The sequence below is a fragment of the Sebastes umbrosus genome, chromosome 2 (genome assembly GCF_015220745.1).
Source record: "Sebastes umbrosus isolate fSebUmb1 chromosome 2, fSebUmb1.pri, whole genome shotgun sequence".
NCBI lineage: Eukaryota > Metazoa > Chordata > Actinopteri > Perciformes > Sebastidae > Sebastes > Sebastes umbrosus.
In genome coordinates this window covers 16,157,049-16,184,520 of record NC_051270.1, presented here as the reverse complement: position 1 = coordinate 16,184,520, position 27,472 = coordinate 16,157,049, and the positions used below count along the sequence as shown (strand labels likewise).

The window sequence follows — 27,472 nt, the reverse complement described above, 5'->3', positions numbered from 1 at the left end:
TCACATTTTACTCTTTGTTGTAAAACAAGATATCTTCCTGGAAATGAGCTGAAAACAGGACACTACAACGGGGAAAAAAAGTTTTTCATCTTCATATTTTCTCGTTTTGACTGCTGAAACAGTAGCGATGACTGAGCCGAGCTGTATGGAAGGCAGTTATGTACAGCGAGTTTATCAAAAAAGAGTCACCTACAGTTCTGAATTACTCAAATGTCCTTTTCATTTCATCGTTATTTTAACCTAAAGATATACAGTATAGTGTTTATTCTACAGGAAAGTTACACAAATGATCCCTTTTTAAATACTTGTATGGTGTTTCTTCATTTAGATACTAAATATTTCATTATTTATGTATAGTTTGGTAAAGATGAATACTGTAATTTGATCTCGGTGGTCTAGTTAAGTGTCTAGAAGAAGAAGAGCCTTGTATCCGGTTCGGTTCATTGAGAGAGAATCCGCTGGTCAGACCCACAGCGGAGCGGACTGATCCGACAGACAGACAACATGGCCTCTACTCTACTCTGTGTTGTCTAAAGAAGAAGCACACGGCACAAGAAGAACGGGAATCACCACAAGAAAAAGTACACAGCAACGCCTTAGAGGACTCAACAGAGGAGGAAAGGATCAAACAGATTAAAACAAAAAACAGATAAAACTAAAAGAAAACAGGGTTTTTTCTTGATAGAAAAAACAGCGAACATGAAACACACATCGAGGCTGAACTACAATTTTTTTTTTCGTTTTTTTTTTCTCGATTTTGTTTCCAATAAAATGTCTTATGTTAGAATTATAATCTGTATAATTTACAATATACAATGTTTAAGAAGAAGGCTGAGAAAATACCCCTTACTAATAATAATACTGATGTTTGATACAGAGCGTGTGATGTTAGAGATCAACTACACTTAAACTGCAGCACTCCTCAGCTGTGACAAGTTGCCATTTTATATTAGATTACACCCTCATCTACATTACACGTTTTGGCATTCTTATTCGGCTTTAGAAATGACATAAACAATGACATAAAAAAAATTCCTTCAACTGTCTTCACCTGTTAAAGCTGTGATCAGTCAGCCATACAATCTCACTATAACAATGAAATCAATGTTTCTCCAATTGACTGTAAAATGTCAGACAGCTTCCTGTAAGCTCAGCTCTCCATTTCTTGTTGTTAAACACTCCACTTTAATTTAACATTCAATTTTTGACTTTTCTCTAGAAATCACTATAAATACATGACCAGATTAACAGATTTAATTAATAAAGGTAATTAAATTCACATTTTCAAAAATGCTAATTGATACGACTTCTCTATGTCTATGTTGTAGATATTAAAGAGGACCTATTATGCTTATTTTCAGGTGCATACTTGTTTTTTGGGTTTCTACTAGAAAATGTTTACATGCAAAAAATGCTCTACTTTTATTCCTATCGGCTGTGCTGCCGCACCTCTTTTCACCCTCTGTCTGAAACGCTCTGTTTGAGCTCCTGCCCCGCCCCTTGAGAAAAGCCCAGTCTGCTCTGATTGGTCAGCTGGCCCTCTCTGTTGTGATTGGTCAACCAAACCTCTTCAAAATCCACTCCAGGTCTGCTCTAACTAGCTTTGTTTGAGGGCGTGTCATCTAGCCGCTAGGCAGGTATTATGCTAATGTGTTACTTGGTGACATCACCACGTTACGGAAGAGAAGGTGGGACTTCAAGTTCAGGAGCAGTGTTTCTTTGGGGGAGAGTAACTCCCTTTGGTGTGGACTTTGGGCTTTGTAACTTTGCAGACCTTTTACATGCACAAAAAACTATATAACACACTAAAGGAAAGGGGAAAAGCATATTAGGTCCTCTTTAAGTTTACTTTTAACTATTTAACAAGCTAAGAAACAAATTTATGAATATCAGCAATACGCCCGTAATAGAGTCCCCCCTATACAATTTACTCATAAAACTACCTATTATTAATTTCATCAATTTAGACTGTATTTGGTAGGATTGTTGGTTTTCATCATTACATCTCATAAACATGTGCTTTAAAATGTTCTAATAACAACAAGAAGTGGAAGAGCGAGCTAACATGAAACAGTCAGTGTGGTGTTTTGTTTTTTGCAAGCACCTTTTCCCTCAGTACAGATCCAGAATGATGTTATCCTGATGGTCCCTGCACTTGGCCACAAGGCTGAAGAAACATTCTTGAGGACAAAAACTGTGTATGACTGAGCAGCTGATTTTAAACTAAGAACTGTCTTGTTTTAATCAGATAAAAAGTGACAGCAAAAAGAGCCCGGTCACTAGAAAGGTGCACACATCAGAACCATGTGATAATTGCAAACTGAATGTTGGATCTTTTAGCTTTTAACTGCTTTTATGCGACGGCAGCATTTGCATCTCATCCTCATATCTCTGGTCCATATTAGCTCCTGTCTAACTTTTTCTAACAAAGGAAATATTGACTGTTATCTAATAGCTTATGGCAAGTTACACAGAGAAAAAGAGAAGCTACAAACTCTCCTCAAATCCCCATCCTCGCTCTCCCAAATTTAAGACTGGCACGTCATGTTAATATTGCAGACTTAGTCCATATGCACAAACCCCCTCCTTTAAAAACCACTATTGCTCAGAGTTTTCTAAGATAAACGCTGATTTGTTAATACATTATTACTTGTTATATTTATATATATATGATAATTGCTGAAAGTGGTCAAGCTGATAGAAAAAAGGAAAGACATATTGATTGATTCAGTTTTAAGAAGACAATATTAATAACAAAAAACAAAGCCGTGTTATATGTCATATACAGGATGACAGTTATTTACAACCCTAATACTGGTTTCATCGCTAAGATTATTTTCAAGATAGAAATAAAGAAAAAAGCAAGGACTTTGAAAGCAACAGTAGTTGTTCTTCAGTCAGTTTCGTCAGCACACCTTTCCTTCTGGTTTGTATTGCGTTGAGTGACTGAAGCGCCCCCGTCACTCCCTGAATGAATCACTAAAAGATCTCTGTGCTGACGCAAGAGATGAGCTGGAAGTTGTGAATGAAACAGAGCAAGGAGGGGAGTACTGAAGTGACACTTTGCAGGTTTTTGGAGTTTGGGGAATGAGCATGGGCTGGACTATTCTTAATGGCACGATGACGGACTGAAATCTCTACTGACTTGTGTGTGGAGAGCTACAAATCGGGGCCACTGAGCGGCTGAAAAGGTTTCGAACAGATGTCCAAACACAGGAGGAGCGTTTGATAGAATAAATACAGAGAATGTGGACTGAGCCTACATCTACCAGTTGGACAAGCAGGAATCCGTTCTTGACAGTAGAGATCACGTCTTATTTTGTTAAAGTCAGTCAATCGCACCTCAAATGGTTTGAATATTTGGAAACATTTTCAGCCATGTCAAGTGTGCGAACACTAAATTCTATGGTTATACTGACAGGTTTGGGAGGCCGAGGTCAAATACAACAAATAGTAAAGTTGTAGTTGAAGTAGGGGAGTCATGGGAAACCAGGAGGTGAATTTAGGGAGAACCAGAAAGTGTTTACAACAGTGGTTTCTAATCCTGGTCCCGGCCCTGCTGGTTTTCATAATAACCAGAAACCATTTCAAATAACTGGTGGAACAGAAAACCAGCAGCACTCTTGAGGCCCAGCATTGAAAGCCACCGGTAGATCAAACCAGAAACAGTTTTGGGGTTATGACAGTAAAGTTTGCTGGCATCCTCTGAATGGATGAGCTCCATTCTTTGGCAGGGCAAATCTCCTCTTCTTTTCTTTCTGTCCATCCATCCAAATTTCATTGTACATGTAATTTGACAACAAACAGTCATTAATACTTCTTTAGTGTTCTTTTTTTCTTCCCTCCACTCGTTTTTCTTCTTGAACACTTAAAAAACTCTGTTGGGGGGAAATAGGGAGGGGAAAGGAGACACGAGTGCAGTCTTACAGTCTCTCAGAACGAAAACGAAGAGTTTTCAGTTTCTTCTAAATGTGTCCTCATTTAAGCGCTTGTCTTTAATAACATCTTAATCGTTATTAAATGCATAAGAGTTTTGTCATCTTCAATGTTCGGAGCCACTGTGGCAACTGTCGGGTGATTTTTAATAGTTTTAAAAGGAAATATCTTCTTCCCTTGGTAATATGGGGGTCATGTCAGTCTGTCAGCATCTTTCCCCAAAACAAAAGGTCAAGTGAGCACCCTTCTGTCAAAGACGGTCGGTGGATGTTCAGGGTTCAGGTAAGAGGTTTAGCTTACTTGTGTATTCATAAGGGGGAGGTGTGTGTGTGTGTGTCAGCAGACGTACTTCAGGGACTTATTTCTGTGTGTGTGTGTGTGTGTAGGAGTGTGTGCGTGTAAAAGAGCAAGAGGTCATTCAAAGTGAGATTCAGACAGGCGTCTAGCTGTCCTTCCGTCCACTCTCCCGTCCTCAGACCTTGGCTTCCAGCAGCTCCAGGAAGAGTTTGTGCATGGGGACTTTGCCGTCCTGCTTGATGCTGTAGAAGTGCTGCACGGCCTTGGTGGAGGTCTGGCGGAGCAGGGGGAGGGTCATGAGCAGCTTGCCCGCCCGGCGGGGATCCTCCTGGTGCTGGGCGGCCTCATAGTCCTGCAGGGCCTCATGGAGCACATCCTGGAGCTTCTGCACTGCATCCACGTCTTCAATGTGCATGGAGTCTGGAGGAGGGAGGAAGGCAAACACACCACTCAAATTTAAAACATGAACAAAAATATATTTGATGAGGCATTAGTAGTATTGGCCAGAGATGATGTTTGATTGGGTACATGTGGACATGGAAGTTATATTGTTATATGCTTCATATAAATCTTATGTGAAACATACCAATAAAAGGAAAAAAGGGGGTTATGGTTAGATTTATTTGTTACTATTAGAACATGATGCAATCGGACAATGCATTTAAAATAAGCATCCGCCTTCTAGCGGGCAGTGAACTCTTTAGCTAACTGAAACGCTTATGTTCTGAATTTTCCAGCAATAAAGACAGGCACATTTTGCAGTGCAGAAAGCTCCAACAACCCTCGTCTCAGATGATGTTTACAACATTTTGCATCTTTGTCAGTACATGTTCCCTCTGTCTGCTGTGTCATGTAGGGGTGCAACTAATGATTATTTTCATCGTCGATTAATATGTCGATTATTTTCTCGATTAGTCGATTAGTTGTTTGGTCTATGAAATGTCAAAACATTTTGAAAAATGTCAATCAGTGTTCCCCAAAGCCCAAGATGACGTCCTCAAATGTCTTGTTTTGTCCACAACTCAAAGATATTCAGTTTACTGTCATAGAGGAGTAAAAAAACTAGAAAATATTCCCATTTAACAAGCTGGAATCAGAGAATTTAGACATCTTTTTTCCTAAAAAATTACTCAAGCCGATTAATCGACTATCGATATAGTTGGCAATTAATTTAATAGTTGACAACTAATTGATTTTAATTAGTCTTTGCAGCTCTAGTGTCATTGCTCGGTGCTGCAAAGGAGTGAGGTGCTAAAGATTCAATCTAAAATGCAAACAGGCTCAATGCAGGGATGCTACTTAGAGCCACAAACTCAGGGTTTGAAATGCTTTAGGGTGTAGTGAAATGTGAATTTGACAAATATTTTAAAAAAGTGCAAAATACTTCTCTTCATTTGCATTTGAATGTAAACCAACATCAGTGTTTTATGCTGCACACCAAGGAAATCTTTAAAAGTAGGGCTGGGAGATATGGCTAAAACCTTCTATCACGATATAGGTAATTTAATACCTCGATAATAATGATATATCATGATATAGCTTGTTTTCTGTAATTCAATACATAAATAATCTTTATAAAATAACCACATTGTAAAGTCTATTTTTGTTTAAGAACTTGAGTGCAAAATGAACACAAGTTTTAAGTGATATTATCAAGAAAAAAGCCTAGCCTATACTGCAATAGAAACGATATAGAGAAATATATAAAATATTAATTTTTATATTGTTTTGACGATATATATCGACATGTTGCCCAGCCCTATTTAAAAGTATAATCATGAAAATAGTACTTTACAATTAATCACTCTTTAGTTCAAAATGCCAGTGCACTTTTTTAACATTGCTGTGTAATATAGATGTAAAATCTACAATTTGAGTTGAAACTAAATCCAGGAACGGGGTTTAAAAATCAGGGGCGGCTCTCGTCTCTGTCTTTAAAGAGTGGATCTGTGGGTGTGATGAATGGACACAGAGAGACGAGTGGGCGGAGAAAAAAGAGATAGACTTGTAGAATGATGGAGAGACGAGGAACACAGTGTGTGTGTGTGTGTGTGTGTGTGTGTGTGTGTGTGCATAAGCATTTGGCTGCACACATCTGTAATCTCTCTTTGAGCTGGCATGTAAGGTGCGTCTCAGCACATGTGGCAATAAAGACTGAGACTGTCCCTCAATAATAATGCTCCATATTGCCCCTTAGGGAGGCAAAGTCTTAATGTGAGCTGGCCTTTAGCTCCCAACCTCCGATCAATGTCTCCGATCAATGACTACATGCATGTTAAATAATAATCACAAGGCAACTATTGATAGGCCACCACACCCCAACACGCACACACACACACACTTACACACACACACACACACACACACGCAAACTAGATCTGCAGAGGAGATGAGACCTACAGTAGGAGTAAAACAATGCTCATATAAACACATGTTCACACCTGCTGGATACAAGCACACGAACACACTAGCAAACCTCGGTATAAAAAGCTTACACAAACATTTAATGGTAAGTGAAAGATAAAAAATTATACTGTGCAGATAAAATAAATTGAACATAAGATGTGTGAACACAGCCACACACACATAGAAGCTTACACAAACACAATCAAATACAAAGTGTTGGATCTATAGAGTGTAATGCATGTATCAGTATGCAGGACCAGACCAGTCAGTGGGCTGGATTCTATAGGGATCAATAGAAAACTCAGCTTCTATCTGGTCTCAAATTTTCTACTTTTCCCCCCACTTTAAATAAGAGTGGGTGGTCCACTCGTCTGGGTGTTTCTTTCATATTTCGCTGCTTGATGATTTTTTTGCTCAGTGGAGAGCAGTACGCACGTTGGGAAAATAATATTCATTAAACTGTTATTTACATTTTTGTTCATACAAAAAGAACAACATCTGTTTTGCTGATCTCTATTTTATCAGTGTGACTCACTTTTACTTTTCTTTAATCTTTCTTTTATTATTTTAGATGCAAACATTTTCAGGCCAAATATTTAGCCGCCCCCTTATGCAGTGTCTCTTGTTAAATAAAAGCATAATATAAATATTAAACAGCATATACTGCAAAGTGAAACAAACGCATAATAAACACGTGCTGAATGAACAAATTAATGAGTATTACTGTCGGTCGCAATTAAAAAACAATCTTCTTCTCCTCGTTATTCTTGGATTTCTAATAAGTGGTTACCTGAAGTGCAGCCCATAATGACCACAAGTTAAAATCAAGTTTAATGAGTTTCACATTGTTTTTGATTAATACCGTGCGTTTAGTATTTAAGCTGGTAGACATGGCTGCTGCCTGTGCTCTGACCCGCAGTACACTCACAAGTAAAACAGCAGACGTTAATGAGCACGAGCACATGAGGCTGTTAAAGCACACATGTTAACACGGAGCTCACAATGCACACACACACACATGTACATTAAATGAATGCACAGACACACACAACGCACACGCAGACACGCACACGTGCCTCTTGTTTCCCATGGCTAGTTGAGCTGTCTTTACATGTGGGGCACGTTTGCTAACATTTCTTAAGGCTTGGCTTCATTAATGCAGACGATTAGCATCCTGTGAATTAATTAGTGTCAGTGCCCTTCAAAATGCTAATGCTAGCATTCTGTTGTCTTGAAGAGCAGTTAGAGAGTCTGGCCAATGATGCAAAGTTCCTATTTGGGCGTCAGCTGTTTCGATTTCAATCAGTTAAATGAATGACTGTTTCAAATGGGAGTTTTCTCAACAGTGAGGTTAAGCTTTGATGGATAATTACTGCCCGGATTGATCTGGATAGTTTTTGAGTTGCACGTGCCAAACTGGCTTCAGAATGAGTAAACAACATGCAATATCCAACGGCAGATTTGAATATATATATTCTAGTTTGACATTTACTCAATTAGTCATCTACCTTTCCAGCACTTCAGCCTGGCAGTTACAACACTATTTATTCTTGTACTAAGTAACCTGACATGTCACTCTACTATTAATACAACAAAACAGATAATCACAAGACAAAATGAAGGTGCAGTGTTGATATCAGACTATATGTGTTAGGGCTGGGCAATATATTGATTATATATTGATATTGTGATATGAGACTAGATATTGTCTTAGACTTTGTCTATTGTAATATGGCATGTGTTGTGTTGTCCTGGTTTTAAAGGTTGCATTACAGCCTTTCCAACATAATTAATTTTCTGAACTTACCAAACTATTATAGTTATTCTATTATTTGCCTTTACCGACTTATAACCAATAAATTAAATCCACATTACTGATGATTATTTATCAAAAAAATCTCATTGCGCAAATATTTTGTAAGAGCACCAATTGTTAACCCTACGACATAGTTACAATATAGATATTGAGGTATTTGGTAAAAAAATATTGTGATTTTTGATATTTGATTTTCTCCATATTGCCCAGCCCTGAAGTATGTGTCTGAATGTGGATGGGCAAAACATTGGAAACAGCATTTATTATAATGCAGACTAATACAACATCACCACTGACTCTGAAATTAACAGAGAGTTGGATGTCGAGCATAAACGATCCGTTGATTTAGCGACTATTCTATCTACAAAAATTGATTGGCAACTATTTTAATTAATTAATAAATTATAATTTAAAAAAATAATTTAAGTTCATTTTCAAGCAAAAACATTCTTTGGTACATTGAACATTTATTGCTTTTCTCCATTTTATATCTTTGCAAAATAAATAAAATGTTTTGATCGGACAAAACAAGCAATTTGAGGATGACCTGTTGGGAAATGTTATGGACCAAATCAAGAATCAAGAAATTCATTTTTAACTGATTTAAAAAAAATTTGACTAATTGATTTTTCTTGTATCTGTTTTGTATTTAATAAGTGCTGTACATTCTCAACATCATTGTAAAATAAAGATTAAATGAATTAAAGAAAATTGCCAGATTAATTGATAAGGAAGATAATCTGACGTAGTGACAGCAATAATTGAATATCATAAGCTTCACAGTGTTGTTTTGAAATGCAATAGATTTTACAGGTGTACCTAATAAATCAGTGTGCATTACCTTTAATGTTTAAACCACTCTTCCTTTCTCTCTACCTGCCAACCCACCCAGGCCACTGGAAATCTTAGAGGACTATGTAACACCTGTTTACCAAATAAGTCATTGTAACCATCATCGTGATCATCAACACTGTGGTCCAGCCGGCAGAACCAGCCAGCTTCCTCAACTTTCAGTCATAGACAGACACACACACGGCGCACACACACGCACACACACAGGCAGAGCCAAGAGATTGATCGTCACACAACCCACAGGAAAACAACATGTCAATATTTTCTGCATGACAGTATGTTCCGTGTGTGTTTGAGCAAACATTTTTCAGTGGCTCACATTTCAGTACACACTAAAATTATACGTTTGAGTGTGTTTATGTATGTGTCACAGAGATGAAATTGGCATATTTGAGAAAGTGTTTGCGTGTTTGTGTGTTGGTGTGTGTGCGTGTGTGTTGACGGTGGCAGAATCAGAACAAAAGGCCCCTCCCTCCCTATTCAGAGCTCTCCCATTGCATTCTCCCATTTAAACACATTGTATTGACAGCTCCCCCCTTGTAATTAAAGACTACTGAAGAGCTGGCCGGCTTCCAAGACAAAGTTCAAAAGACGGGTCATGGGAGGAAGAAGGCGTGTGTGTGTGTGTGTGTGTGCGCGAGAGCGTGTGTGTGTTTGTGCGTGTGTCAGTCAGCTGTCGATGCAGCTGGACACATCAGAGAGGGGGCTTTATCGACAGACTTTGGGTTCTAATGATTTCAGCTTATTTAACAGGCATCTGAAGAGACGACTATGCTAATTGTAAAAGGAGGAGGTGAGCTTCAGGTTGGAGATGCGTGTGCGTGTTTGTACCTTTGTATGCGTAAAATAATCATGTGACTATTAAGAATAAGACGAGACAAGTGTGTGTGGTTTTAAGAGTAAAAGTGGGAGGTTTGACAACTGCTGGCGCTGTGAGAGACAAAAGTGTCTCCGTGTGTGAAAGTATGCATCATGTGTCGCGTGTGTGTTTAGATGCGGAGTATTGAAATGAGTCCTTTGATGGTTCAGTTTAAATGAGTCCCATGGGGCAGGAGATTCCTGGGATTAACTCTTTCTCCACCAGTCGCATGCTCAAACACTCAAACACACACACATACACACACACACACACACACACACACACACACACACACACAGACAAAAACATGAAGAATTTCCAACCTGAGTTGGCCAAAGCGATGGCCTTGAGAGCGACAAATTCCTCCTTCTCCAGCTTCATAGTCTTGTATTTCTTGACCAGCTGAAGGATGGCATTGTTCAGGTCCAGAAGTCCAGCTAGCTTCGACTGGTCCTCGTCCATTATGTAGTCCTCAGCATACACCAACTAAAGACACACACAGAGAGGTGGAAAGGTTGAACATAAACATGAGTATTTATATATTTCATTAGAGCAAGAAGCAAACATAAAAAGGAAGATGCTAACCAGACACCCCACGACATGATATTATCATGATAATTAAGTCACAATACGATCTAATTGCGATTTAAAACATTTTGCGATATGCTGAGTATTGCGATAAGATATATTGCGATTTATTACCTTTTTTGAATGCAAATTATGAAGTTTGTCAATATCTGCTTTATCTAATAAGATACAGTTTTCACTCTGTTCGTCTCAAAGTTTTCATTCACATATCTTGAGGTCAAGGGATCCCCTTGAAAATGGCCATGCAAGTATTTCCTCGCCAAAATTTAGAGCAACTTCGGGGCGTTATTAAGCGTTCTTCCCGACAAATTATGACATGGTTGGTACCAATGGATTCCTTCGGTTTTCTAGTGTCATATGATACCAGTATCTTCACACTACCTTTAAGACTGAGCCTGCTACAACCTCTGAAAAGACAAAATAGCGGCTTGGCCCACCGTCAGATTGCTAAGAGGTTAATAGTTTATATAATAAAAGATTGATACTTGACGTCCGTGTATCGATACAATATTGCCACGCAAAATATCACGAAACCATGCTGCATCGATTTCTTCCCCCACCACTACTAACCTTGTCTTCAAAGGACAGTGAGCGGTACACAACACGTAGGATCAAGATCTCCATCCATGCACTCTGCAGTAGACTCATCTGGTCTGCCAAAGACAGCGTAGAGAACCCTGGGGACGATTGAGACAGAGAAGAAAAGCCAGAGTTGTTAATTTACATTTTTTTGCCCCAAAACAGTTCGGAAGGAGTTAAGCACTGTGTTTTACTACTGTGAAACTGTTTCTGATAAACAGTCGTGCTGATAAAGTAAAACTAAGGAGGAGCAAATGAAAAGGAGAGAAAAAAGCTGGTTTTGAAGCTAGTGAATGGGTCAAGATGGGCTCTCCTCTCTTCTCCTTCCATCCATCCAGTTGACCAGAGTCCTCCTCCTCCTCCTCCTCTTCCTCTCTCTCCCCTGTGCCCAGGGCTGTTCTCTGGGGAAAGGCAGGCCTTATCTCCCCCTGACACAGCCTCCATGGATCAATGCTGGCCATCGCTGCTGCACCGCTCAAACACACACACTAATTGCTGCTCTGGCCTCAAAACTCCTGCTTTCTCCGGTGTCAATCCATGTCTTTCTATTTGCCTACGTCTATATCCGTCCGTCTCTACCAACCGCAATCCATGCCTTTTTTTATCTGTCGGCGTCTATCTACGACTGACCATCTGTGTGTCTGATTCTGGCTTCACCTTCTTTCCATCCATCTTGATACATCTCGGCCTGCGTGTCTTGTCCGTTAGGGTCTCTCTCTGTTTCACGTTTTGCTTGCTGCACTTTAATTTCCTGTGCTGAATTCCTCCTTTTTCTACGATCATTTTGTTTGTAATACTTTTGCTTCTTCATTTCATATCTTCAACATTCTAACTTAAGTGCACCGGACTCTCGCTCGTTGTCTCTCCCCTTCTGTCTTTCTCTTTCTGTCCGTCTATCTCTTTAATGGAACACCTGCCCACTCACACCTTTCCTCACAGCTGTCCTCTCCTCACACACCTGTCCATTCACACCTGCCTGTCTGCCTATGTGTGCGTTTTGGTGTTTGTGTGCAAGCCTTCATAGGAAAGGCAAAGATGGTGGCCCATGTGAGCACACCTGTCAGACCTCACTGCAGCCCTCCAGTGTGTGTGTTTATGTGTATGTGTGTGAGGAGCATCCTGCCAGGAGAAGCAGGCAGATGAGAAGGAAGATATTTCTTCAACAACATCTGCTGCCATGTGCCTCCTCTTGAGATGGTAGGTGTGTGAGAGTGTGTGCGTGCATGTGCGTTAGGGGCTCTTATCTCACAGTGTGTTGATGGGTAATGGCAGGCGTCTCATTATGTCCAGGTTGCAGGCTATTGTTGTTTGCAACGTGCTCTAATTCGCTCTATCTACAACTGTTAACATCTCACTGACACACTAACACACACACACACATATATACAGTAGATAGACATTGCTGCGCACACACATACAGTATCCCATCTGCATAGACATAAATGCATAGGAACACACTGGAATGAATCCAAATGTGTATGATTGATACACACACACACACACACACACGGCACAGTGAAGGGAGCAGTGCTGTTGCCAACTGGCAGTGTCTTCTTCTACTTAATGAAATCATCAGAAGGGATTAGAGGTGAATTTCTTAAGGGGGTCTTCATGCACACGCCCACACACATCTCACATTCACAGAGGCAGATGTCTTTAGGGGGTCCTCAGGACTTCACCACTCATCGTGGGAAGGGGAAATACACATGGGCACTGCTAAAATTAACACACTTATTGAATCTGTTTAAACCCCGGGGTCAAGTGCAGAGAAGAAGACATGAGCGAGGGGTTAATATCATTTAATGGTGTCACTGGTTGTATGTTTTAACTTGGCTGTGTGTGTGTGTGTGTGTGTTTTCACTGCTCTGGCATTGGGTGCTACATGCAGGGTTCAATCAATTCGCACACATCCCTCTGGTGGAATTTGATCAGGGGCCAGCGGGGGCACGCAAGGCTCAAAAATGGGCACACACACACACACACACACGTGCATACACACAGAGTCACAGACACACAAGTACATGCTAGGCTTGCCGCAGTAGTCGGTGTTACCGGTGTTACACGGTCTTCGGGCACACACTACATTACAAAACCCACCGCCCCCACCGTCGTTTCACTTTTTTTTTTACAGAAATAAAACCCATTTAGTTCATTTTGGCGTCTCAGCTGCGTGTCATCAATACATAGTTGGACGACGGACGCTACAAACTGAAAGTGAAAGTGTCTGTTCCGTACTGAGTCTCAGCTCAGAGTAGCAGGAGTCAGATTTCATACACACGGGACGGGAGAGAGTTGACGAAGAAGACGATGGCGGATGATTTGGTGTCGAAGAGTAAAGCAAAAGCGCCTATTTGGCAATATTCCAGATTTAAACCCAATGCTATAAGGGAACCATAACGTTAATGAGGTAATCGCCATGAGGACGGAGTGAGCACAGCCGGTGTGCACGGCGCAACGTCGCCGGGTGGAAACCTGCGGCCCCGCAGCAGAAACTCGACCGGAGAGGCCAGACACACAGCCACCCGACGTTAAAGATCAAAGTAGGCGCTACACATGTTCACCGTCATCTTTTCTTGTAAAATGTCCGGTGTAATCGGTAACACCGGTGTTGTCACAAGTTTAATAACCGGTGGGAAAATGTCCTCACCATCACGTCCTTAGAACATACAAGGTAAAACTAAATTGTAAACGTCATCCAAAACACGCCTGAATCACTATCTGTATGTTCATAATATGATTTGCACATACATCATACATCAACAAACATCTCCCTAATTACACATTAAATGCACACATATGTGCATAAACACACACAAAGGAAACACCGATAATTAAAACCCCTGTGATTAATTTATTGAGCTGAAAGTGCAGCTTTTCTTATTGAGGTACATCAATGATTTTATCAGGACATGGTTTGTGTGTGTGTAGGTGAGTGTGCTTTTGTGAATATCGGCATGCTTATATTGTATACTTAATAATAATATAATATAAATAATTGTACTACAAGTGTGTTGGATTGTGGTTTCACCAACATGTTTGTATTCTTTGTGTATATGCATACATTCCTACACATGTTTCTGCATGTGGGTCTCCATCAGTGTGTATTTCCATGTGTTTGTGTATGTGTGCCTCTCCGACCCCCTCCCCTCCCCTCTCCACCAGCCTGTCTGCGCTGTTCAGCCATCCAATGCCTCTTATCTGTCTGATTAATAGGCGGCCAGCTTCAGGACAAATTAATTAACAGATAACGCCATCTCTCCCTTCTTCCCTTCCTCCCCTCCTTCTCATGAAGCGATCGATACAGCAGAAGAAAAGAAACATCAATGGGAATTTAGTGCTGATGATGGAGAGAGAGAGGTATTGATGGAGAGAGAGAGAGAGAGAGAGAGAGAGCATGAGGAAGAGTGAGATGGAGGAGAGAATAAAATAAAAGGGGGAGAGATGGTGGTGGAGGTAGTGGGAGGGGTGGAGACCTTTCTTTCATACCTGTGATTTCACTTGACAAAAGAAGGTTCCCTATTTGGCTCTAATTACATTTCCTTTCTGCCCATTGTTGATAAGGCATCTCATGCTATGTGTGGGTGTATGAGTGTGTTTGTGTATGTGTGGATGTTGTACAGCCTATGTTTACCGTGGTGGGCTAAGCTGAATGTACAGTAATGTACAATGGAAATAAAGTTCAAAGCTCTGCTTAAACATATTAATATAAACTTTAAAGAAGAGAAAATTGCTACAGGACGTGACCTGCAAGTAAAGCCATGTGTTCCCTGGACGCCGATATATGCTTATGTCACAACTTCCGCAGTATAAGAACGTAATACTTCCTTGGCTGAATTTATGTTTCCTACTGTACTAAGCATATCTGGCAAAACCATTTAGTAGCATATAAACTTCATTTTTAGGAGACAGGGATGGATATTAGTGTAGTTTTAACACAAGTTTGTTGACGTTGTCAGAAATGGCGGAGGCTATAGAAGTTAATTTTTCATTATTATTTCATAATAAGGGAATATATTGTAATTTTAGTCGTATATTGTTTTTCTTCATAATTTTATAATATGTCTGAGGAAAATGTTGATGTTGATTCCCTCTGTCATTACGACTTGTTTTTACTGCATTATGTTACCCACTTGCTAGCTTGCTAAATTAGCCTCTGTGGCTTCTAGACACCGACAGTAACGTTAATATTGCCGTTGCTTAGCAGCGGTGTTCTCGTGATTTAACCACTTGAACGCCAAGCATATTGTGTACACTACTTCCCATGATGTTAAACACAAGCTCACGAGTTTCATTTGAAGGCACCATCAATTCGGATACACTGTGCACACTATGTACTTACTTGCGTAATGCGTGAATTTCGACAGGGTATTGTTGTCTCAAATCGCACACGGCTGTTGTGCATTCACCGGAAGCTCGGTAGATCCACTGGCGATAGTCAGCCACGGACATCGCGCCATATTGGCAGTAATTCAATTCAGACGGATCAACCGAATAATGACTTCTATCCAACTACAGTACAGTGGTACTTAGTGAAGAAAAAACATGTGTAACTTAAAATTTTATAGTTTGGTGTTCGCCGTTTCAATCGCAACTGCTGCAACTTCCTCACCGACCATTTTCACAAGTTTGATATAGGTTGGTGACCCCTCCCCTTCCGCTACGTAGCAAAGACAGCGACCGTTGAGGGTGAGAAGTGTCCAACGTTCCACACTCAACGTTTTGACCGTTTTGAGTACAACATCCGGGTACTTAGAGTGAACTGCATTTTGCGATACTTCTCACAGTGAACGCAATTATGCACTCAAAATAGCAAGTTAAAGTACATAAGTACATGAATTGAGACACAGCATATGTATTTGGTTGGTTGTGTGTGTGTGTGTGTGAGTGTGTGCTTTTGTTCGGGGCGTGTCAGCTAAAATATTCAGACCCTCTCTTGTATCTATAAAGGTAAGAGAGAAAGAGAGCGTGTGGTGTGTGTGTAGGTATGTGTGTGTGTGTGCCATACATTGGTCTGACAGAAAGAGGCTGCAGTGCAGTCATGCAGACTTAACCTCTACTGCTTGCTCTCGCGCTCACTTTCTTTTTTCTCTTCCCTTTGCTCTATCAGACACACACGCATGAAGACAAACACACACACAAACACACGTCGATTCCCCAGCCACCCTGCGGCCTGTTTGTCTGCCAAATGAGTCCTGACTGCACGTTTACACCCGAGACCGCACAACAGTCTGGCACAGACAGACACACACACACACACACACACACACAGGATAGCCCTCTCTCACGCCCCAGTTGCTACAAAGACACACACCAACACACATATCCAGGAGGCCTATATTTGTTTTCTTGTGGTTACAGGGCAAATGGGAACAAGTGAGAACCGATTGTGATGCTTATGAGTACACGTGCACTTGTGTGTGTACAGTTTGTGAAGCTACTTGTATGTGCGTGTGTGTCTGTGTGTGTTTGTACGATAGTGCCTATGTACATCTGCAATAACTGATGCATCAAAGAAGGCTATTGTGTGTGTGTATGTGTGTGAGGGGGGATGAATGTGACAGGTGTGAAAACTGGTTGCAATGCTGATCTGCTCGCAGTTATTAACACACGAATAGTCTTCATACTCTGTCTCTGCTGTGAAAAGGACTTTTGGCATAAATGTTATTTTAGAACTCCTTTAAAGTTTGTTTTATGAAGGACACTGCAAGTAGAATTGAGGAAGTGAGAGTAAATCATATCTGTAATATTTACTTGATACGTGTAGGCCTGTACATCTGCATTTTCTTACACATCACAGTGTGAGGGTTCACCTGTGTCCTGCAAGTTAAAAATGTCTCCATTTAAGTAATGCCACAATCGTGCTTTCAAAATAGCTACCTCTTCCTTTTCTTCAATAGCAAAAACAAAAATGTCTTTCTCTTGACCATTTTAAGGTTAATACTTATTAATGGGTACTTATGGTAGGTGTGTTGTTGCCATTTTTGGAAACGAGCAAACGTAGAATTCAAAATGAATAACGAATACCTCCAAGCGTTTTCACTGACGACAACATTTTGATTGTTGCATTAGCTCAATATCATTTTTTGAATCGAAACAGACAGCTCAAAAAGACAAAGAAAAGAGAGTGTGTGTGTACATGGCCAGGGTGCTGTCAGCAGAGAAGCAGTTCAGCACAGCGTTGCTGCTGGACCACATTTGATCTGAATGAGCCAACTACCAACTTAACCCTCAGTGTGAGACTGGGGCTTGGACAGAATAGGCCAATAATCTGTCGCGCATGGTGTGCATCTCCAAAATTCTAACCTCCAAAGTACTTTCAACGTCACCACTCATATTTTGCAAAAAATCTTTCTCTGATAAATTATAGTCTGCAGATTAGGGGGTAGAGATGGTGGTGGTGTTGATAGCTGTTGGATGTGACACCTCTGCCTAACTAGACACAATGCAAACAGGCGAACATCAGATTGCTTAAGTTTTTCCCAATGAAGATGTCGTAACTTGCTCTGTGCATCAGCGAACAGGTAAAGCGATGTTTAAATGTTTGAGAACCCGCTTGCCCTTGCTCTATTTCTGCGAAGTTTCGCGCACCTCCAACGTATTTTCACTGGTCAAAATCGACGCTGATAGTTAATCAATATCATTCTCTCTATGTAATAGAAAGTGACATCGCTCGTAGTATATCCGAAAAAATTTTCGCGCTCCATTTGCCAGAGTTTGCTCAGTCGCTGTATGTTAGGAAGAGGTGTGATACTAATATGTTTCAGAGGCTTCTGAATTTAAAATGCCTTTTTTTAAATATTATTTTTCTGAAATTTTTGCCTTTGTTGGACAACATGGAGGTATATGGAGAGTAATGACATTAAACAAAAGTCCAAAGCTGGAATCAATCAGGGACGTCACGGTTTTATATAACATACACTGGTTTACTTTTGGAATTTAATGGTTTAACAGGTTTTAAATGGTTTGTCTTTTTTGTTATATTATCTGTTCCCACAACCACATTTAGGTCCTTTGTCTTCTAAATCTTCCGAAAGGTCTCTCACAGAAAGAAGGTCTGCTTTTAGTGGTTTTGCATCTTGGCTGTAGATGACGGCCTCTGTATATGTGAGAGGCCGTTTCAGTGGCCATTTGAATTGCTCAAAACATGCCTTTTAATCCTTGCTTTTAATCAAATATATTTTACCTGTGTGTAAAGCTGACTATCTGAATACAAGTAGGTTACAAAATACATAAAGTATGGTCGTCCATCTGCACACATCTTGCAGCGGGCCTTGTATTCTTTGAGCACCTGCTTGCTCCGTCACCAGCGACATGGCGCTCTGTCCTATTTGATCACGGCCCCGGGACACATTTAACAGGAAACTTCTCAGTCTGTCTCAACAATTTAACAGCCAGGAATCACACACTTATCACGAGTTATCGGTCTTCAAGTTGTAAGAATAAGCTTCACACATTGTCATAGAAATGTAACACAGCACAGCGAAACTGAATTCACACTAAACACTGTTAGGGAAACTGACTGTGTGCTGTAAGAGGGGCGTCCTGGCCTAGAGCTCGTCATGTGGTGTCCAACAATGTTACAACTGTGTAATAAGCATTTTTCTTCTCTGCTGTTAAGGAAAATCTAATAATAGTCACCGTCTTAATTTAGGAGGCATTTTAAAAGAGGTATTAAGAACTGTGATGTAAACTGTTTTATGATCGTCTAGTCGCTCATTGTCGGTGCGAGGAGAACAGTGGATTGTCTATGTGCAGCATGTACACGTATTGTGTTCTGCGGGGGACAGATTTAAGTCTTCTGGCCCACTGAGATAGAGATTGCATTAGGACACATGAAGTGTCCAACAGTTACCAGCACATCGCTGCCCTGCATGTGTGTGTGTATGTTCTGTATGCGCCCTGTGTTACGTGGCTCCAGTGCTCACTCTCTCTCTCTACCACTTTCTGTACGCGTTTGTGTTTAAATTTGTGCACATTGTTGCATGCTGTGCAATGCAAGTGCTCCCTTGTGATGCTTTTTCAGTGTGTGTGTTTGTGTAGCATGTGTGTGTGTGTGTGTGTGTGTGCGCACTTCAAACTGTTTTGTACCATACGGCCAGACGCCGGCCCAAATGAACACGGACCCCCTGTGATGGCTTTGGCCGAGCTGAAACAACACACAAGATATACGCACACGACAAACACGCTGGCAAATGCTGTCACACACACACACACACACACACACACACACACACACGCACACACATCTACCAGCTGACCCAATTACACAGAGATGCGCAACGAAATGGAAACAAATCTACCCAGAGAACCAGCTAATTTAGAGGGGCTTAAAGACACACTCACACACAGGGCACACACCCACCTACACTCACGTACACGTTTAAAGTCACTTAGATTATAAAAAACACCATGTTTTCAAGTGGAGTTATTATATGAAAGTGCAAATCACAAATAAAGTTTTATCTTTCATTGACAGGAAAATTAAGTATCAAAAGTGTGTGTGTGTGTTTGCCTATGTGTGAAGAGATGAACAGATTAGAACAAAATGATTGTGCATTTCTATCCTCCCTTTTGCTTCAATCCTCCTCCTCATTATAGGAAATGTGTCCGTATGCATGTCTGCATCAGGTCAGGTTTTTGGAGTGTGTGTAAGGTTAGGTTGAATTATTTTTGTTTAAATGAAAAATTCAACAACAAAACAGTTCAAATAACTTTCCTGTAAAAGAACAAAAACACAGATCTAAAGTCTTCTGCCACTCAAATATGTGTTTTTGTCTATTGTTCCTTTGCTTGGATGTTTGACCTTCACTGTGCTGAATGACGTGCGTGCAGAGTTTGATACTAGAAGGCTGTTTTCACATTCATCTGCAGAAGGAAAGTTTCTCGGTGCTCACCTTAAATCTCACTTTAAGACGTGTACGTACATTCAAGACTTTTTGACATGAGAACTAGTCTGGAGTTAAAAAATATTTAAGTATTCATAAATTCTGGATTTTTAAATGAGGGAAAAGGAGTAGATGCAATTTCAATAATCTTTTAAGAAGATATTGAACCTTCTTGGGGAAAAAATATCTACATGTCTTGAAACATGTTGAGAGGGGATGTTTAAAAAGCCTTTGTTCACATCGTGACATGGCCAATACTTATTGTTGAGTTCATTAAAAATCTACAACAGTCTTGTTGAAGATTGATTAAGATTAGGGTTCGGTTTTGATGATAGTTAATCTTAGTTTACAATAAAGAAAATAACTGCCTGGTTGATGCTACTGTGTCTGTCTTTGTGTTTGAGTTGCACATACTTTAAATGAAAACGGACAATAGCTTGTAAAAATACACAAATTAATTCGGTAGTCTATCAGTTACTTTTCTAATTCACATATTGCACACACAAACGTGCCATCACCTTCACCTTCATCCCCTCTTATATTGTTGGCTAAAATATCTTTTTTTCTATTTCTTTCCCCTTCCCCCCTCCGCCTCCCCCCCTCCTTCCTCCATATCCCCCTTTTTTCTGTGTGCGGCCTCGGGGAGAGTAGAGCAGTCATAGGGTTGCAGTAGCCTCTAATCAGTGTGAACAGCAAGCTAATTACCAAACCCTCAGCCCTGGCTGACTGTTAATTGCATACATTAGACACCATCAGCAGCACTGCAAGATTAACACTTAAAATCTTCCCATTGCTGTAGTGGGGATGAGTGCTCTGTGTGAGTGTGTGTCAGTGTGTGTGTGAAAGAGAGAGTCAGGGGGAGAGAGACAGAGGTGGAGAGGAGGGTCGTGTGCTCTATTCTCTGTGTGTGCATGTGTGGTGTGTGCTGCCTCTGTGGTTGCGGCGGGTGCTAATATTTAACACTTAATTAGAGCCAAAATGGAGACGCAGCAACACAGAGATGTGTGTCGAGTGTTATAGCTGTTGCCGTGGCGGGGGTTGCTCGGGTGGGGGCAGCCGGTCGTTGAGGGCGACCCGAAGTCTCCGTGGAGACGACAGATGGAGTGACATTAAGAGCATTGCAGTGGAGGCATTTCAAATAATAAAATATCAATATTTACATTTTAATTACCCACTTCTAACTCCGCCAGGGCCGTGTCAAGGAGTGTGTGGGTGAGTGTGTGTGTGTGTATGTGTGGGCATGTGCCACAGCCAGCTCCACTGGGGCCATCATGTCTCTATATAGAGTCAAGAGTGCTGCTCAAGTGACAATGGTCTGCTCTACTGGAGAATGTCTTGGTGATATAACCGCCATGTAAAATAACTAATTTCAACACAATTTCTGTTTTCCTACATTATTTGTCACATCTGCCTTTTTTACTTTCTCTTTCACTTAATCCATCCCACCTTCCTCTCATCCTCTAACTCTACATCCTGTCTCTCCCTCCTTCCATACAATGCTGATGCAGGCAGGAATGACCACTCTCTGTGTGTGAGAGAGCACACAAATCTGTCAGGGGAATTAACCATGTGTACACAAAACTGAGAAGCTTACACATCAACCCTCTCTGTCTGTCTCTCTCTCACACACAGACATTGCTGACAGACAGTTTTAGAAGACAAAAAACTAGGGCTGTCTGGAATATAATTTTTGTGCTTCGAAAGCTTCGGTTGGAAATATTCAAAGGTATTCGAAGGTTTGCAGCGCAGCAGGCTGACATGTTCTTCTGTCTGTCTGTCTCCATCTCCCCCGTTTCAGTGCCGGGACAGTGCAGCAGCTGCTGTACAAACACATCTACACACACCTCTACAGATAACACACAGCGATATCCGTTTGAGAATAACTAATAATAATTAATCCTGAATATGAATAATGAATAATGTTGTGGGATTATTCCTAATTTCATGGGCTATTTTGAGATATATACTTCATTATTACATCCAAAACACACACAAAAAACAAAGCATTAGAATCCTGATTGGAGGTTGATTACCATGGAAATGGTCGAAGTTTCAAAGCTTTGAACCATTCGGGTCAGCCCTACAAAAAACATTGAGTTGAAAAGAATAAAGAGTACGTAATGTGAATATTTGTATGCCTAAACAGTTTAAAAGTATATCAGACTAGGTAAAAGACAGCTGGACTTACTGTTTTGTTTTGATGACATTTTGCCACTCACTCAAAAGCATCATTAAAGAATATACTAAGACACTGATTGGACCTTACATCAAAATTCAAACCCCGGGGAAAGTCACCTCATGTCTGTAGAGACTTCCGGAAATATACAAAGAACGAGTCCATCTCAGGCCATTGGCAAAATATGCTTTTCTGCCATCCCAGTCCACAGCACTATATTGCTTTACTCCGGTTCCGGTACTCCTGTCTGTTTCTTGATGCTGTTATCTACTGTAAGTAATACACCTACTATGGATAAGGACCTCATACAACCCCACTTCAAAACACCTGATCAATCCTATATTATGTGAAGGCCAACTGGGTCAAGATGAAGATGAAGATCAAACAAAGGTTTTACATTGAATTATCTATCTATCTATCTATCTATCTATCTATCTATCTATCTATCTATCTAGTGATGAATTCGTTTTTCCCAGCTTGTTCAATTAATTGGGTTGTGGAAGTCTATTGATCTCTTGGTGGATTACCTTTTCAAAACAATATCCTGCCATAACATATTCTCCTGAAAAGATAAAATCCATAGTCCAAGCAACTATAGCTAATGGGCTGTCCTGCTATTTAAACCATTGGGCAGTTTATATTTTCAAAGATGATTACATAAAATTCTTTATAGCTACATTTATTTTGTCACTCTCTCAAACAGAATTTTGCATTAAAAAAAAGAGGTATTGATTTACGAATAGAAACTTGCTGATTGTGGCTTTAAAACAAAACCCAATGGTCCCTGTCCAAGCCCGGTGTCTGTATATGAGATTATGAGGCTGTGTTGATTCTATCTTCCTAATCCCCCGTAGCTTTCCATAGAGAGAGGACTGCAGAAACTCCACAGGGATTAATTTACCATTCACAGATTAGAGATATGGTTGCCAATATCATCATCCAGGACAAGCACTGAGAGGAAGGGCTCAACAATGGAGCGATGAGGAAAGAGAGAGAACAGAGAGAACGGGAGACAGACTGAAAGAAAGACAGAGATGAAAACGAATGCGCACAGAGAGAGACAGCCTCCTCTCCTACAGCGTCGTGCCTTAATGTCCTAGCTCCAAGACACGAACATTAGACCTCATTCCACCTCCTCATCTGGGCCTGAAAAGCCTGGGCTGAAAATCTTAATTAATTGTCCAATAGTGCTGCGGGGTCATTATGCATTGCAATAAAGAAGCGTGTAATTATGAGATTTAACAGCCATTACCAAGGCCAGGAACTCATATGTCATCATCAGCAACCAAGCCAATGGTTTGGTAGGGCTGTGTGTGTGGCTTGATAGACAGCACACACACATGCACAATACACACACTCGCATATGTACATATTGTTCATGTATAGTGTTTAGGTATATCAGAGAGAGGCAAACACACTGTTGTAGGTATATACTTATGCATGAGACTAATAGGTGAACACAAACTGAAAACACACATAGAGAAGTACACAGACACACACTCACACACACACACATACCCATCAGTCTGACCCAGACAATAAGGCAGCCAGCTGTGATAGCAGCCTGCAGATGAAACATCCCATCAAGATTAAATAGACACAAAAATACACACATTACTACTGCTGTGTGTGTGTATTTTGTGTGTGCATGTGAGCGCACACTGAGACCACAGACATGGTCCTTTTGCCACACAGCAGGTGGGAAGTGACACACTTGTATAAGGATGAAGTGCTGTGTACAAACACATTCACATTAAACAATGTACATTATTGAAAAACCAACCAAAGAAACAAGATATTAGACGGAAAACGTATTCGATTGGAACGGAAAAAAGGACGTAAACAAACAAATATGAAGTGTTTGGCATGCCACATGGAATAATATAGCAGTGGCTCAGTATGTCAAAATGTCTGCTATGTGTGTTAATGAAACAGCTCAAGTTTTGACGCAGCTTCGATCTCACCAAAAAAACAGATACTTTCTGTTATTTTTCTCCCTTTTTCTCTCGTCTCTGAGCAGTGAGAAAGTGGATTTATAAAGCCTCTAAATAAGCAAAATATTTTGCTTAAAATTATTCTCAGCTTCGTCTCAATTCCCGCTGCCTTAGAGCCAATATGTCTACAAATGTGTCCGTTTGCTCTCACTCACATCTTTACATTGGCTTTATAAGCAATCATGCCACCTCTATAAATCGCGATTTATCCTTGCCGCATCCGTGGGGGTCGCAAGTGTCAGCATGGCCAACATGACGTCACACCATCACCATCAGACACGGCCCTTCGTGGGGGTTCTTTGTAGCAGGTTTTCGCCTGTCCTTGCACAACCAAATTTTTCTAACTATGCGGACGCGGATGGGTGGAGAAAATTGAGAACTTTGAGGAGGTTTGACAGTGATGGTTTGGAGAAACCCGCATGGAGTATAGAAGATCCAAATGTTTCCTCGTCACGATTCAACATCAGCACATGTCTGTGCGACCGTATTTTGGAAGGTATAATGGAGGCTTAAGAGATCACCCATCTAAGAGTGTAATTTATTGCCAGCATTTTTTGAGGTGTATACCAGATGTGAGTACCTTAACATACATGTAGACAAATAACTAACAAGCTAATGGATGGTGATGAATGGTTATATTTAATAAAACCTGCTGGGCCACTCACAGGCACAGGGGCAGTTCCGAACTGTTGCCTATCTGCAGGTGTTTTCTTGTGTATGTGTGCATGTGTTCATACCTATATAATATATATATATATAATTTGCCTCTGTGTGTGTGTTGTGTGCACAGACCATAAGTCGTCCCCAGCTGGTGACAGGCACGCTCCAATCCTATTTTCCCACCTGCTTATTCCCTGATGGAAAGGATGAATCCTGCGGACTGTTATTTAAGAATGATGGGTGGAGGATGGGAGAAGGAGAGAGAGACAGACAGAGGAAGAGAGAGAGAGAGCAAGCAAGAGAGAGAGAGTTGAAGATAGGGGAATGAGAAGAAACAATAAGAAGAAGGGGAAGAAGGAGGAGAGAGAAGGGAAGGAGGTGAGGATCAATGATGAGGGTAAGAGAGGGAGAGGAAGACAATGGTAGGAGGAGAAACAGAGAGACTGAGCGTATAAGGAAAGATAACATATAGAGATAAAGAGGAGAAAATGGAAGATAGAGACAGAAACAGTGAGGAAAGGTAGATAGATGAGTAGAAAGAGAGAGAGAGAGAGAGGATGTGGAGAGAGAGAATAACTATTTCATGCCTGTCTGTGAACTTTGCATGAACCGACAGAAATAATGTGATGCCATGACAAGCCTGTCCCTCCTTCCACTAGATTTGCTGCATGCATAGGTGTGTGATACGTGTGTGTGAATCCCTGTATGTGTGTGAACTCTTTATATTGCTCTTGGTGTGTGTGTATGTGTGTGTGTGTGTGTGGACATGTGTGCCCCAACAGATAGAATAGGATGATGATGATTTGAAATGGAGTTTGGCCTGTGCGTAATTATGATCATCTATCTTTATGCCCCGCCAGCATATCATATCATATCACATCACATCATCTCTCTCTCTCTCTGTCTCTCTCTTTCTCAGGCACACACACACACACACACACACACACACACACACACAAACACAAAAGCAAATTGAAAGTAGTAAAAGCTGACTGTTTGCTAGTGATGACTTGGATGATGATGGGCTCAGATGGTGTGCTGATTTATTTGTTACCGCTCGTCTGATGTCACATATTATAAAACTGTGCACGTCTGTGCATCCGTGCACATTCGCTGTGTATTAGCGCTACTTTAGAAGTGTACGTTTGTGTGTTTGCGGGTGCGTTTGCGATGTATGCGTTTGCGTATGCATGCTCGTGTGCGTGGTGCTTATGTATGCGGCTTCTCTCCGGGTGTGTATTTTGTGTGTGTGTGTGACAGACATTATTTGATGCAGATTAGTCAGTGTACTCAGATTGCAGGCTGTGTCTCAAAGGCTGATAGACAAATGAATTTGATTTGCTAATGTAATCAAACTAATAAGAAAAACAGCAATGGGCTGCTGAGCGCAAATCTCCTGACTTCAATATTTGTGTTTTTGTCTCACTTTTACTTGGTGATCTATCTAGTGAATGTCTTTCGTGACACAATATTTTTTTAGAGATTAGAATCAAAATTATTAAAATTACTTTTAATCAGAGGCTGTAAACTGAAGCTGAGCAGAAAAAACAACACATTTCCATGCAGGCACCACTTCACAAAATCAGTGTAATTCTTAATATAAAGGTATTTCATTCACTTAATAGTGCTGATATTAGTGGAAGTACTGTTGGTGATGTGATCTTATTTTCTTTATGCACTCCACTATCATAGGCTGCCACTACTCTTCATGTGACTTCTTTGTTTTTTTTATTTTTCATTTTGAATTCAGGTCTGATATGGTGTGACACACGTGGATACAGCGACAGCGACAGCTGGTACCATGTGTGAAGCAACTTGTGTGTGTGTGTCCATATGATGTGTCAGGTTGCTCGACTCTAAAGGCATAAGGTGTGTGTCACCACCGAGGTGTGACCTGATAGAGGTAATACCAGTGTGTGTGTTTGTGTGTGAATATTTGTGTTGAATGTGTGTATAAAACAATGTGTGTTTTTAAAGCAGACACCTAAAGCTGTGTGTGTGTGTGTGTGTGTGTTTGAGTGTCATCATAGACACATCGTCATGGAAACACTGTCAACACTGTGATGACAAAACAAACACGGGGTGTTGGACAGACAGGAGAGTCAACACAGACTGAACGTGTCCTCACAGACTGAATATGTAGGTGCATGTGTGTGTGTGTGTGTGTTTGTGTGTGTGTGTTTTCATCAAAATCAAATCAAATTTGGCACAAATAACTTCTTTCACAAAAACAGCATCACAACATATAGACAATAAGCGTATATTATTGTTTTCTATCTCTCTTTTCTAAATCGTATGCAGATATTCCACAGAGGGAGGCATCATTTCTGAGACACTTCACAGCTTACATATAATGTTAATTGTAATGTAGGAGGAATGTTGCAGTATATTAATTATAACAAAATGTGGGTTCTAGTTTGTTAA

At 40.6% G+C, this 27,472-nt stretch overlaps 1 protein-coding gene across 6 annotated transcripts in view; it reads right to left on the bottom strand.

Annotated features, from left to right (window-relative positions):
* Positions 1-2,729: 2,729 nt before the first annotated feature.
* Positions 2,730-27,472, bottom strand: part of esrrga (estrogen-related receptor gamma a) — a 126,090-nt gene continuing 101,347 nt past the window's right edge. For 5 of the 6 annotated variants that reach the window (XM_037758483.1, XM_037758510.1, XM_037758518.1 and 2 more), the window contains 3 exons: positions 11,325-11,431; positions 10,490-10,652; positions 4,409-4,653 (listed from right to left, as the gene is read on the bottom strand). In XM_037758483.1, coding sequence (XP_037614411.1) covers positions 4,409-4,653; positions 10,490-10,652; positions 11,325-11,431 — 515 coding nt within the window. Of the gene's footprint in view, positions 4,654-10,489; positions 10,653-11,324; positions 11,432-27,472 lie in introns of all 6 variants that reach the window. The other variant, XM_037758494.1, reaches the window with a different exon arrangement.